This window comes from Hylobates moloch, unplaced genomic scaffold, assembly GCF_009828535.3.
Source record: "Hylobates moloch isolate HMO894 unplaced genomic scaffold, HMol_V3 SCAFFOLD_23, whole genome shotgun sequence".
Taxonomy (NCBI): domain Eukaryota; kingdom Metazoa; phylum Chordata; class Mammalia; order Primates; family Hylobatidae; genus Hylobates; species Hylobates moloch.
This window is the reverse complement of record NW_026652298.1, coordinates 20,884,905-20,900,086: the sequence shown is the minus strand read 5'-3', so window position 1 is coordinate 20,900,086 and position 15,182 is coordinate 20,884,905. Positions and strand designations below refer to the sequence as shown.

The window sequence follows — 15,182 nt, the reverse complement described above, 5'->3', positions numbered from 1 at the left end:
CTGGCCATCAGAGAAATGCAAATCAAAACCACACTGACTTCCACAATGGTTGAACTAGTTTACAGTCCCACCAACAGTGTAAAAGTGTTCCTATTTCTCCACATCCTCTCCAGCACCTGTTGTTTCCTGATTTTTTAATGATGGCCATTCTAACTGGTGTGAGATGGTATCTCACTGTGGTTTTGATTTGCATTTCTCTGATGGCCAGTGATGATGAGCATTTTTTCATGTGTTTTTTGGCTGCATAAATGTCTTCTTTTGAGAAGTGTCTGTTCATGTCCTTCGCCCACTTTTTGATGGGGTTGTTTGTTTTTTTCTTGTAAATTTGTTTGAGTTCATTGTAGATTCTGGATATTAGCCCTTTGTCAGATGAGTAGGTTTAAATTTAAAATATTTTTTAAATTTTTTGTAGAGATGAGGTCTCACTATGTTGCCCAGGCTGGTCTCAAACTTCTGGGCTCAAGTAATCTTCCTGCCTCAGCCTCCCAAACTGCTGAGATTACAGGTATGAGCCACCGTGCCTGGCTAGTTTGAAGAATAACAGACTTCATCTTTCTCTACTACATTTCAGTGTACCCCAAATTGTCATCATTAAACCTTTTACATTTGTGGAACACTTCTAAGTAAAAGTTCTATAGTTTAATAAAGTTGCTGCTTTAAATTTTAAAATAGTAAAGCTTGAAAAAAGAAATATTCAAAAGTTGAAAGCTTTAGAAACTCAATATAAAGAAAACTGAATATAGTTAATTTAAAAAATTAATTTGAATTATCATCCTCGGTGGCCAAATGATAAAATACGCAGTTTATTTTATATTTAATACCTGTAAATATATTACCTTTACATATTCTTTATTTGGAAAAATTCGGTATTATACTTATGAACTTTGAACAGAGAAAATATTTTTAAAGAGCTATAAATAAACAAATTTTTCATGAATAGTTCAACATTAAGTAAAAAAACTTACCTGGCCTATCTGCAAATGAATTTCCTTTATAGCATTTGACAAGGATCCTATAATTTCCTTTATGTGAATGAGATGAGTTTCTTCAATATCTTGAAATTTCTGGGAAATATATACAAAGTTATAGATTTATAACATATACAGGTACATACATATATATTCTGGAATCAAAAGAGCTTTCAGAAATCATCTTTCCCAGCACTTTGGGAGGCCGAGGCAGGTGGGTCACTTGAGGTCAGAAGTTCAAGACCAGCCTGGCCAACATGGTGAAACCCTGTCTCTACTAAAAATACAAAAATTAGCCAGGCATGGTGGCAGATGCCTGTAATCCCAGCAATTTGGGAGGCTGAGGCAGGAGAATCGCTTGAACCTGGGAGGCAGAGGTTCCAGTGAGCCGAGATCAGGCCATTGCACTGGAACCTGGGCAAAAGAGCGAGACTCCGTCTCCAAAAAAAAAAGAAATCAACTCAATATAATCAAATTTTCCAAGTTACCATTGTTACACAATGTTTAACAAAGCCTCAAGACAAACAGGTCTAGCAGGTAAACTGAAATATGGCACTGCAAAAAGTTAACTTTTTGTTATGTCATTTCTTAGGTAAATACAAACTTATCTAGAATTTGGAGCTTTTTTTTTTTTTTTGAGATGGAGTCTCACTCTGTCACCCAGGCTGCAGTGCAGTGGCACCATCTTGGCTCACTGGAAGCTCCGCCTCCCAGGTTCACACCATTCTCCTGCCTCAGCCACCTGAGTAGCTTAGACTACAGGTGCCCACCACCATGCCCGGCTAATTTTTTGTATTTTTAGTAGAGACGGGTTTCACCGTGTTAGCCAGGAAAGTCTTGATCTCCTGACCTCATGATCCACCTGCCTCAGCCTCCCCAAAGTGCTGGGATACAGGCATGAGCCACCACGCCTGGCCGAATTGGGAGCCATTACACATTAAAATCTATAATCGTGATCAGAAAATTAGGAGACCCAGAAGAGAATAATGTTACAAAAAAAAAAAAAAACAGAGTTTTAAAAACTAAAAACCAATTAGTTGGCAAAGTAAAAACTACAGTTTACTTTCAAAGACTTTATAATCTAGCCCATAGATTTTCAAAATGTCTTTCTAATCCTTGAAATAATAACATACACCATGCACGGTAGCTCACACCTATAATCCCAGCACTATGGGAGGCCGAGGTGGGCAGATCACAAGGTCAGGAGTTTGAGACCAGCCTGACTAACATGGTGAAACACCGTCTCTACTCAAAATACAAAAAATTAGCCAGGCGTGGTGGCACGTGCCTGTAGTCCCAGCTACTTGGGTGGCTAAGGCAGGAGAATCGCTTGAACCCGGGAGGCAGAGGTTGCAGTGAGCCGAAATCACGCCATTGCACTCCAGCCTGGGCAACAGAGTAAGACTCCATCTCAAAAAAAAAAAAAAAAAAGAAAAAAAGAAAAGGAAAGAAAAAAGAAAAAATAATATACAATCCCCAAAAGAGATGGCTGTGATCAAAGAAATCTGGGAAAGCCTATATACTCTATTTCAGCAGTTCTCAACCGAAGGTGAGGATGCATTACATCACCTGGAGAACCTTTTCAAACTTCAAAACAAATAAATCCTCCAGTACTGCCTGGGGAATGGGGGTTGAAAGAAGTGAGAATGTTGTTTGGAAAAAATTTCCAAGTTACTCTGATATCCCCAGAGAGAAAACCGCTGCTTGCCTTGCCTTCACAATAAATATATCAAAAGCTCTGAGAGGCCAGGCACCTGTCAGAGCTTTACAGTGGCTCACACCTGTAATCCCAGAACTTTGGGAGGCTGAGGCCAGCCGATCATGAGATGAGGAGTTCAAGACCAGCCTGGCCAACATGGTGAAATCCCGTCTCTACTAAAAATACAAAAATTAGCCAGGCATGGTGGCGCATGCCTGTAATCCCAGCTACTAAGGAGGCTCAGGCAGAGAATAGCTTGAACCCAGGAGAATTGCTTAAACCTGAGAGGTGGAGATTGCAGTGAGCCGAGATCGCGCCTCTGCACTCCAGCCTGGGTGACAGAGTGAGACTCCGTCTTGGAGAAAAAAAAGAAGCTCTGAGAAATACTAAAATAATGACACGTTTCACTTTGCTTAACCCGGCATTTTCTAAATTTCTTTGACCTCACAACACTTTTTTTTTCTTCTTACCTGAACATCTATTAATATCTCACAGAACAATAATAGTCCTCAAAACAGGCTTTGGGAAATGCTGAGCTACCCATTTTCAAACAAAATACATTTGTCATTTCTGTTGTGCAAACCTGGTTATCCATTTTTTGCCAAATTAAATCAGTTCTAAGGAATGGGTCTAAGCCTTATTATTTTTCTCTGGTTAGTTTATCAAATTAAATTCCCTGACCCTATATTTAATGTCTAAATTTCTTCTGTCACTTTGGTGACCAGAAATCACCAAATGATATCTAATGTGTAAATGGCAAGAACCTCTAAAAAAAAAAAAAAATCCAGAATGGTGAAATTACAGTTTCGGCAGTATTGCAACAGCCCAAAAACTTAAATCAATTTGATTTATGAGGAATGGCAGAGTTAAAATGGAATGCTTGTCATTGATTAATTTTGACCAAGTCAATGAGAATACAGTACCAGTATTTCGAGATCCTGAATTACTCTCAAGAACTGAGGATCAAGAACGGAGGAACATTTAGTAGAAGGATGGCCCTTAGCTTAAATTTCAGCAATTTAATGAACAAGGTATTTTGTCAGACAGGTAGCCATTAATTTCATTTGAATGACCCTTAATTCTGAGGAAACTGTCTTCATTCCCTTTTGAAAAAGCTACACTCAACAAGGCAGATCTTTATTTATTTAGAAATATCTTAAAATATGAATCCACAGAGAAACTCAAGGCATGATTCAGATGCAATTTTGAAACTGTGGGGTTTTGGGGGTAGGGGCACACTGCTGACTATCACAATTCCTCAAAATTAGTGACTACTAAACTCAGAGTAATTCAGCAATGGGAAATGGATATAGTCTCAAGTGCTTGAGTATACATAAACGAACTTTCTTGAACAAATTAGATAGGCACTTTACTCCCTGCAACTTCAAATTCACTGTGTTCACATGTATTGTTACATTAATTTTTTTTTTTTTTGAGACGGAGTCTCGCTCTGTCACCAGGCTGGAGTGCAGTGGCGCGATCTCGGCTCACTGCAACCTCTGCCTCATGGGTTCAAGCGATTCTCCTGCCTCAGGCTCCTGAGTAGCTTGGACTACAGGCATGTGCCACCACGCCCAACTAATTTTTGTATTTTTAGTAGACAGGGCTTCACCACGTTGGCCAGTATGGTCTCAATCTCTTGACCTCGTGATCCGCCTGCCGCGGCCTCCCAAAGCGCTGGGATTACAGGCGTGAGCCACCGAATCCAGTCTGTTACATTAATTTTTAAAAGTATACTCATGAGCCACATAATGACATTTCTGTCAACAACTAATGCCATATATGACAGTGGTACCAAAAGATTATAATAGATATGAAAACTTTCTATTGCCTAGTGACATCATAGCTGCCATAACGTAGTGCAACACATTACTCACGTTTCTGGTGATGCTGATATAAACAAACCTACTGTGCTGCCTGTCACATAAAAGTATTGCACAGCACATAATATACAGCACATAATACACAGCACATAATACTAGATAATAAATATACAGCACATAATACACAGCACATAATACTTGGTAAATGTATTTACCAAACTACACTTTTTATTATTAGAGTGTAATCCTTCTACTTATTAGAAAAAACAATAACTGTAAAACAGCCTCCAGCAGGTCTTTCAGGAGGTATTCTAGAAGGCTTTGTTACCATAGGTGATACTTTTTTTTTTTTTTTCTCAGATGGAGTCTCGCTCTGTCACCCAGGCTGGAGTGCAGTGGTGCAATCTCAGCTCACTGCAACCACCACCTCTCAGGTTCAAGTGATTTCATGCCTGAGCCTCCCATGCAGCTAGGATTACAGGCACGTACCACCACGCCCAGCTAATTTTTGTATTTTTATTAAAGATGAAGTTTCACCATGTTGGCCAGGCTGGTCTCGAACTCCTGACCTCAAGTGATCTGCCCACCTCGCCCTCCCAAAGTGCTGGGATTACAAGTGTGAGCCACCAAGCCCAGGCAGAGATGACAGCTCTATGCATGCTACTGCCCCTGAAGACCTTCCAGTAGTACAAGAGTGGAGATAAAAGAGCAATCCTAATGATACTAAGCCTATGTAGGCACATGTTTACTGTGTGCGTTTGTGTCTTAGTTTTTAGGAAAAAGATTTAAAAAGTTAAAAAAAAAATTAAAATTTTAAAACAAAAAAAGCTGATCGAGTAAGGATATAAAGAAAATACTATTGTACAACTGTACAATGTGTTTCTACTTTAAGATGTCATCACAAAAGAGTCAAAATGTTTAAAATTTTTTTTAAGTTTCTAAAGAAGTTACAGTAAGCTAAGGTTAATTTATTATTGAAGGAAGAAAACTATTTTTAATAAAATTTAATGTAACCTAAATCTACAGTGCTTATAAAGTCTACAGTAGTGAACAGTAATGTCCTAGGCCTTCACATTTACTCACTACTCATTCACTAACTCAACCAGAGCAACTTCCAGTCCTGCAATCTCCATTCAACATAAGTGTTCTATTCAGATGCAGCATTTTTAATCTTTTATACTGTATTTTTACTATATCTTTTCTATGTTTAAATACACAAATACCATTTTGTTATAATTGCCTATAGTATTCAGTACAGTAACAGGCTGTACAGGTTTGTAGCTTAGGAGCAACAGACCAAACCATATAGCCAGGTCTGTAGCAGTCTACACTATCTAGGTATGTGTAAGTAAGTACATTCTCTCTCTCTTTTTTTTTTTTTTGAGACAAGAGTCTCACTCTGTCGCCCAGGCTGGAGTGCAGTGGCACAATCTCGGCTCACCACAACCTCTGCTTCCCATTTCAAGTAATTCTGGTGCCTTAGCCTCCCAAGTAACTGGGATTATAGGCGTGCACCACCACGCCTGGCTAATTTTTGTTATTTTTAGTAGAGACGGGGTTTCAACATATTAGCAAGTCTAGTCTTGAATGCCTGACCTCAGGTGATCTGCCCACCTCAGCCTCCAAAAGTGCTGGGATTACAGGCATGAGCCACCATGCCTGGCCATGCATAAGTACATTCTATGATGTTCACACAATGACAAAATTGCCTAACGACATTTCTTAAAGTGTATCCCTGTTGTTAAGCGACACATGGCTACACTATCTTGTCAGCCACTAAAGATACATAAAAGTAATCCTAATAATCTTTAACCTGAGGGTACCGCTTAACAAATCTCAATTTCCATAAACTAGCCATCTCACTGCTTTAAAGTAAACAAAATCTCCATATTCTGTTTCAAGTGTCTCATTAATTAATAGTGGTAAAAGCATGAGCATAAAAAGTCACAATTTCAATCATTTTTATTCTAAACCTAAATTTTAAAAACTTAAATCACAAATACTCTAAATTCTAACCTCTTTCACCCTAGAGACTCAATGATCTTCTCCCACTAGTAAAGATAGGTCCTACCACCCAAATTTGATTCTCACTATACTGTCAGGTTCTTTCTTTCCCACTGAGATTGGTCAACCCAGGTGGCCTGGAAAAACAGTTAAGTGGAGAAGTAAAAGGATTACTTTCCCTTCTAAAATAACCCAAATTAAAGTCTATTCTCTATGAAGAAACAATAATTAACCTATTCTGCAGCTGTAGAGTATGACAGAAAGAGAGGGAGAGACAGAAACAGAGATCTCTAAGACCTTGAGAAAGAACAAATACACACACATTAGTAAGGTATGCCATCATCTTTGTTTAAAAGCAGCATGGTCACACATTTAGTCAAATAAATTAATGTTCCCATCTTAAAAAGGGCAGAATGGGCTGGCACGGTGCCTGTAACCCCAGCCAGCATTTTGCGAGGCCGAGTTGGACAGATCGCTTGAGCCCAGGAGTTCGAGACCACCCTGGGCAACATGGTGAAACCCTGTCTCTACTAAAAATACAAAAATTAGCCAGACATGATGGTGCACACCTGCAGTCCCAGTTACTCAGGAGGCTGAGGTGGGAAGGTCACTAGCCTGGGAGGCAAAAAGGTTGCAGTAAGCCAAGATCGTGCCATTGCACTCGAGCCTGGTTGACAGAGTGAGACCCTGTCTAAAAAAACAACAAAAAACAAACAAAAAAACCAGAAAGGCAGGATGAACAATTAAAATGCCATTTTGAAAAAAAAATGTAATGGGGAAGCAGAACGTGAAAAGGAAATGGAAAGATGTGCTGAACATTCTTTTTTATAAAGTAACATCAACAAACAAAAAACTCTGACTATAGCAAATTCTATTTATTCCAATTTTAAAAATTAACGAAACAGCAAATGCTTAGCTGATAGAGACTAATCATTTAATGTGAAATTAACATATCAACAATAACTGCCTTATAAATGTGTGCTCCTAATGATTTAAAAGACAAAACAGCACTTGCTGAAGTCTGCAATGACCTCAGTTGCTACAGAAATTGCAACTTTCTATCTCACTAGACTTGAAGCCTTATTTAAGACAACTACCTAAACCCTTCCTTCTTGAAGCTTCTTTTTCCAGCTACCATGACATTACACTTCCAGTTTTCTTCTTGCTTCTTTGGCTTCCTCTATTAAAATCTCAATAATGAGTCTCTCAGAGCTTGGCCCTGAGGCCCTTTCTTCCCCACACTCTAAAAGTGATGTCATCATGGCTTTGTGTACTGACAACATCCTATTTTATATGGTCTGATAATCCTTATTGAAAATTTTTGGGATCAGGCGAGTTTTGGAATTCTTTTTCTTCCCTTATTTTTTAAATAAAGATATATAGTATTATTTAGAATGCCATATACCTCATTCATAATACTACCAGCAGGATCTGTAGTGGCATCTGTTTATCAAACACATTAATATTTCTAAAGGAAAATATACGCAGGATAAAGACTATAGATAGCCTCATATCAGTTCAAGTCAAGTTTTGTTGTCAAATAAATCACAGAAAAAAAACAACTTGGTTTTCAGAGCTCTTCGGATTCAGAATTGTGGATAAGGAACTGTGGACATTATGTCCAGCCCAGATTACTTGGCTCCTCCAAAACTGCCCTCCTGATGTCACCAATTACGTATCTCATAGGCATCTTAAAATTAACATGTTCAAAATTGAACATCTGATCCCTTCTCATAGGCATCTTAAAATTAACATGTTCAAAATTGAACATCTGATCCCTTCCTTCCATCAAACTAACAGTTCTTCATCTAATCTTCCCCATTCATCTCTCTCCACATAGATTTAACAAGCTAAAACCTGGAAGCGATCCTGATCTTCCACAGAATTCCTCAACCCATCCTATCCCTGCCATCTCCAATGCATTCACTTCTCTCCTTCTCCAAGACCACTACGCTGGCCCTCATCCTTCTTACCTGACTACTATACTGACTTCCAAACTGGACTCGTGATTCTCCTTTAGACATACTCTAATCAATTCTTCACAAAACTGCCAGAATTATCTTTAAATGTAGATCAGATCATGTCACATCCCTGCCTAAAACCCTTAGGCGGCTTCTAGCTGCTCTTAGAAGAAAACCTAAATTCTTTTGCCATCAAAAGTAATGGCAAAAACTGCAATTACTTTTGCACCAACCTAATGTAGCCTAGTCCTTGTGTATCAATTCAACCTCATTTCTCACTACCATTTTCCCTTACTGAGGTTTAGTAAGCATTTTTTACTTTCCAGAATGTAAGTTCTTTTATACCCTTTGGGCCTTCATACTCATGATCCCCAAAGCCTGTAACACTCTTGCCCTATTAATTTCTTACTCATTCTTCAAGTCCCAGTTTTAAACATCACTTACCTTAAAAGGCCTTTCCTGACTCCCTAATCCAAATTAAGTCACTCCTATTATTCTATCTCATGGAAGCCTATTATTTTCCTTTTCAATACTTATAATAATTTATAACTTTATATTTAAGCATGTATTTAATGTCTGCCTCCCTCCTCTATACTATAAACACCATCTCAAGCACGGAGATATTTGTCTTATTTACAGATGTACTGTATACACACCAGCATCTAACAGGGTCTATGCCATTGTAGGTAAAGATGGATACGCACATACATACACACAAGTATGCAAGACTTTGCTTTCTAAGATATGAGCTGTTCACTACTTCAAATGGGAAGACATAATGAAGACATAGAGTCCAAAAATTCAGATTCACAAAGTCCTTCTTTCATATTAACTGAGTGCCTACTATGATCTGGGAACTATTCTAAAAGCTGAGGATATAGCAATAAACAAAACAAATCCATCCTTGCTCTCATAAACTTAAATTTTAGAGGAGAAAAACAGACAAAAAATATACGTAAAAGAACTCATGTGCTTCACTATGTTTCTGGCCCCTTAGACATAACTAAGAACATTCCAAAAAGGAGTTCATCCACCAGCCTCAGGACTACAGTGAAGACGATGTAAAACAGCTGCAGCCAACCCATAATGAACATGCAGCATTAAAAGTAATCAACCCTTGATATTGTAAGCCACTGAGATTTCTGGGGCCTTGTGTCACCTCAGCATACTTACTCTGACCTGACTGATACAGGAATAAAATTCTTGGTATGTAAGATCACGATAGGTGCTAAGCAGGAAAATAAAACAAGGAAAAGGACAAGAAGCAGGGGCAGCGGAGAGTGGAAATGTTAGGTATGATTCCTAAAAGGCAGCCACCTTAAACGAGGCCTTTAATTAAGGTTCTGAGAACATTACACCAAATATAATTTATCCCAAGCTAATGGAAGGCAGACATTTGCGTCTGTCTTCCCTCACTAATATGTAAGTTCTTTGAGACCAGGGATTTTTTGGGTTGTTAATTATTGACTGCCGTAGCTTCACTACTAAGTCACTTCCAGTTTTCTTATGAATGCTTCTTAAGCACTGTCTTCATCATGTACCATTGCCCTCAGTTTCCCCAATTACCTTTAAACAGGCTCTTCTGATCTACCTGTATAATTCCTTATGACCATTATAATTATTGCATCTTGGTCCTCAATCTCCAAAACAAGACATGTATTTTTAAAACAGCATCATTAAAACATTGAGATTGTGCATTTTAAAACTTCTAACACTAAAATATTATATGAGAGAAAAATTAATCAATATACACAAATATAAATGCCCTGTTTTCAATGTGAAGCCTTAAAATACCAACCTGAGCTGTTTCTGTCATTTTCTGTTCAAAATCAGTTTTTGCTAATGCGTATTTTTCCACGTAGAGTTTATAGGTATCTGTAGCTTTCTTAGATTTAACAGCTGCCTGTAATAAAATAAAAAAAAAACTTTTAACTGTGCATTGACCTTTTTTCTTTCCTAATGTAAGTTAATATGAATAACAAATTAAAATACATTTTAAGAGTTCAATATGACATATAACTAACTTTGATACCTGTTGTGAGGCCCTCTTTAGTCTTTTTTTATGGTTGTTGTTACAGTCAGCCAAGAAGTCAGGAATTAAACACTGATTCTCTTTCCTATTTGTTGGAACGTGCTTTGAAAAGTTAAAATACTCTCATTTTAAATCCAAGACTTAAGATTGCATAATTACATTATAATGCTACAGTGTTACTAAGATATGTTAACACATTGTCGGAGAGAAACTTCCAGACGATATACAAAAATGTCACAATACCACCAGAATGTGCTTGACACTCCTTTTTGCAGCTGTGAATTTTCCTCCATCACAGCATACATGTATTTCATTCAATGTCTGATTAAATACTATAAACCGATCTCGAAAGTTGTGAAGACTGGTTTCCTTGATGTTTCTCAGCTTCCATTATGCTCCAGGAAATACAGAAACTTGTTTTTAATCTTTGCCTATTTTTTCAAGACTTAAAAAACAAAACTGTTACCATAATAGTATAGTTCTGGTTTTATAAAAGTTACTTATTTAATTAAAAAAACATATTAAGCAGTACTATACAACCTATACATAAACAGAAATTGGAATAAAGTAACACAGCCACAGAAGTTAAGGTAAATTATAAGATAGGCATTTGAGAAAGGAAAAGATTATGTGTAGTTTGTAGGTTGAAGCAGATACACGGCTATCAAGAAGCTTGATATTCTCAAAGGCCTGATCAACTTGGATACAGGAAGATGGAGTGATGTGGTTGGACTAAATAAGAGTTTAAAGGAGATCAGAGAAAGATAAGCTATAGGATTTCAAGATATAAAAATCCCCATTTTCTTGACGAGGTAACAGATGGGTCTGGTATGAGTGAGAAACAGTAGGGTAGGGTTGGGAGCTTAAGAACAAAAAAAGTTTCAAACCATAATTGTGGAGGATGCAAGAGGTCATGACTAGATGAATAAAAGTATTGCTAAGTGCCACTGAGGTCCAAGGAAAGCTGTAAAATACTTAATTTGTTGAAAGCCGATCAGTACTAATATGTAATTATCTTTAGCCATGATCAGGAATCTAAAAACAAAAAACTACAAAGAGAAAACTGGGTTTACCCTAGGGTTTGGGTTTGGTAAGAGGTACATATAGTCCTACTCCCTAAACAAGCAACTTTGTACTCTCTCTAAAATATAACTGTTTATACTATATTAAGTATATATGTTATGTACTTTCCTGCCTTCTTAAAGAATATAGGATGCCACTTTACCATGAAACATAAACAAAGCTGATTTTGGAGCCAGAAGAAATTCGACTGAAATTCTGGGTCTACCATTTACACTACTGCCCCTTTATCCATGGGGAATACATTCTAAGATCCCAGTGGATGTCTGAAGCCATGGATGGTACAGACTCTATATTATATACTATGTTTTTTCCTATACATACATAACTATGATAAAGTTTAATTTATAAATTAGGCACAGTAAGAGATTAACAACAACTAATAATAAAATATAACAATTATAACAACATACTGTAATAACATCATATGTGAATACGGTCTCTCTCTCTCTAAATATTCTACTGTACTGGACAGTAGGTAACTAAAACCAAGGAAAGTGAAATCTCAGCACTGTACTACCCATCTGACCTTGTCTTAGAAATTTATACAGTTCTCTCATTACTAAAAAGGGAGTATCACCTTTTTTTTAAAAAAAAAAAAAGCTGTGGTAGTAATGAAATGTAGTTATATAAAATGCTTGGAATAGGGTCTGGCATACAGTTAAATTTAAAAATAAATAGTGCCTGCTTTTATTATGGTTTCTAACAAGAAATGTCATCAAGAAAATACATCATCATATTTTGCTGTAAAATAAAGATATATCCGAGTTACTGAGTTGTACTGAGCTGTCTATCCCTAGCAAAAGTGACTAAAACCTGTAACAATTTTCTAGTTTGCTTCTATAGATTTTTTTTGTTTTACTCTTTTCCCAGTTCCACACAGCTGACATTATTTTATACCAGTTACTGTACTGGAATCCTCTAATATCCTGTTCAAATACATAACAGCTAAATGAAATGGATAGAGTTTACCGAGTACCTTCGCAAGAAACCCAGATAACCAAGTTTGCTAGAATTTATTTTAAAAACAATTATAATGGCATGCTTAATCTGAGTTTCCTTTTGGATTTTTTTAATGCAAATAAATTTTAGTTTGTTCTTCTAATACCTGTATTTTCAGTGAGTATAAGAGCAATCGAACAACCTACAGTCCTTCAGAGTGATTTTTTTTTTTTTTTTTGAGATAGAGTCTCACTCTGTGGCCCAGGCTGGACTGCAATGGTGCAATCTTGGCTCACTGCAACCTCCGCCTCCCGGATTCAAGCGCTTCTCCTGCCTCAGTCTCCCAAGTAGCTGGAATTACAGGTGCAAGCCACCACGCCCAGCTGATTTTTGTATTTTTAGTAGAGATGGGGTCTCACTCACCATGTTGGCCAAGCTGATCTCGAACTCCTGAACTCAAATGATCCACACGCCTAGGCCTCCCAAAGTGCTGGGATTACAAGCATGAGCCACTGCACTGGGCCTTCAGAGTGATTTTTAATGACACAGCCTAGCAAAATGATGTAACCCTACTGAAAGCCCCTTCTTTACTTGTTCCTAATACCTCATCCTGATACCTACTTTTTCTTTTTCTCTGCTGCTCATTAAATTATTGCTTAATAATTTATATGCCAGATATTGATAAAGACAAGTTGTGATCATTCCTAATAGAGATATTTACAAGTCAAAAGGAGACCCATAAAACTGGAAAATTCCAAAAATACCTAATTATAATGACCGTGCATACATTTTTACAAGTAATTTACTGGGTGGGCATGGTGGCACATGCCTATAATCCCAGCACTTTGGGAAGCCAAGGCAGGAGCAATCACTTGAGGCTAGGAGTTCAAGACCAGACTGGGCAACAAAGTGAGACCTTGTCTCTACCAAAATTTTTAAAAAATAAAATACAATAAAAATTTTTAAAAAATAAGCCAGGTGCAGCAGCTCATGCCTGTAATCCCAGCTCTTAGGGAGGCAGAGGCGGAGAATAGTTTGAGCCCAGGAGTTCGAGACCTGCCTGGGCAATATAGCGAGACCCCATTCTCCAAAAATAAAATAAATTATCCAGGCACAGTGGCACACACCTGTGGTCCCAGCTACTCAAGAAGCTGAGGTGGAATCACTTGAGCCCAAGAGTTCAAGGCTGCAGTGAGCTATGATAATACCACCACACTCCAGCCCAGACAACAGAGACCCTGACTCAAAAAACAAAAAAACAAATACCATAAAAATAAAACGGGAAAGATTGTGTGAAATAAATTACCTTTTTAAAAATAAATTTCTTTTAATAGCAATTTCTTTTGAGACAAACAGCAGATTTTCTTTTTATAGATTGTGTACAAAATAAGATACCACACCTTCTCAACTTACCATTCAACCCTCTAACTTCTTGTTCTGTACTATTTAATATGTCTTGGCTCTCCAAGAAAAAGAAAGCTTCTTGAAGACAGAAACAATAACATGTATTTAGCCTTAAAAACATTCATAGTTCCCAGCGTGGTGATAGGCTAGGAACTAAACATTTATTTACTGTTGCATGCAAATTATCACTTCATAATATAATAGCAAATCAGAAAAATATTTGAATAAGTCATTTTAAAAAGTAAGCATCTATTCTAAAGCCTATAGCTAAAATAAACTCAAACTAATTTTATGATATTAATGAAGTGGAAGAATTCAAATAATATTTTGCTATGATTATTTTCCAAGTAAACATATATGCTGTGTTATGGACAATACAATGATAGTTTCTCACTAACAAGAAATTTATAACCTAATAGTAATAAAGGATGACCACATGGAGGGAACATTACTACTTATAAAAGACATGTATTTCTAAAGTATAAACAAAGAAATTATTTTATAACACTATGCATCAAACATTATAGGCCTTTAAGAGATGGAGGGAAGATCCTGAATCATTACATCTTCCTATACTCAAGTAGTCTCTAGAATTCTAACTAATTTTGCTACTCAAATCTCTACTGAGTTAAGAGGGATAAAACCATTAAGGCTTTTACACCAGCATATTTTCATAAATTTCTTTTTTTCCTCTCATGATATTCTCACTATAAATCCTGGACTATACATTCTGCACTTATTTGTTCACTACTTCTGGCTATAAAACTATTATCTTTATCTCAAAGGTTAACAGCTGGATCTAAATCAAAATTCTAAACAAAGAAGTTTTATGAAGCATACCCTCTGATATCAGGAAACTATAAAATTTTATTTCTCTTATTTGAAAGCATGAAGAAAGAAAGAAGGTACTCTTTTTAAGTTCTAACTTACATTTTTTCAATCAGCTTTTTTTTTTTTTTTTTTTTTTTTTGAGACAGGGTATCACTCTGTCACCCAGGATAGAATGTAGCCTCAAACTACTGGGCTCAAGTACTTCAGCCTCCCAAGTACCTAGGACTATAGGCACATGCCACTATGCCTGGCTAATTTTTTTTTCTTTTTTTGTAGAGATGGGCTCTCACTGTGTTGCCCAGGCTGGTTTTGAACTCCTGGACTCCTGCCTTGGCCTCCCAAAGTGCTGGGATTACCAGCATAAGCCACCACCATGCCCAGCCTAGCTCTTACTCTTGAAAGGTAAAATTGATATGCCAGAGTCAGAATCTTAAGGAA

General features: G+C 37.1%; 1 protein-coding gene across 2 annotated transcripts in view; it reads right to left on the bottom strand.

The window, feature by feature from the left end:
• FCHO2 (FCH and mu domain containing endocytic adaptor 2) overlaps positions 1-15,182 on the bottom strand; it is a 131,209-nt gene that overhangs the window by 73,963 nt on the left and 42,064 nt on the right. For both annotated transcript variants that reach the window (XM_032145494.2, XM_058434227.1), the window contains 2 exons: positions 10,254-10,358; positions 966-1,064 (listed from right to left, as the gene is read on the bottom strand). In XM_032145494.2, the coding sequence (XP_032001385.1) occupies positions 966-1,064; positions 10,254-10,358 (204 nt within the window). The remainder of the gene's footprint in view (positions 1-965; positions 1,065-10,253; positions 10,359-15,182) is intronic.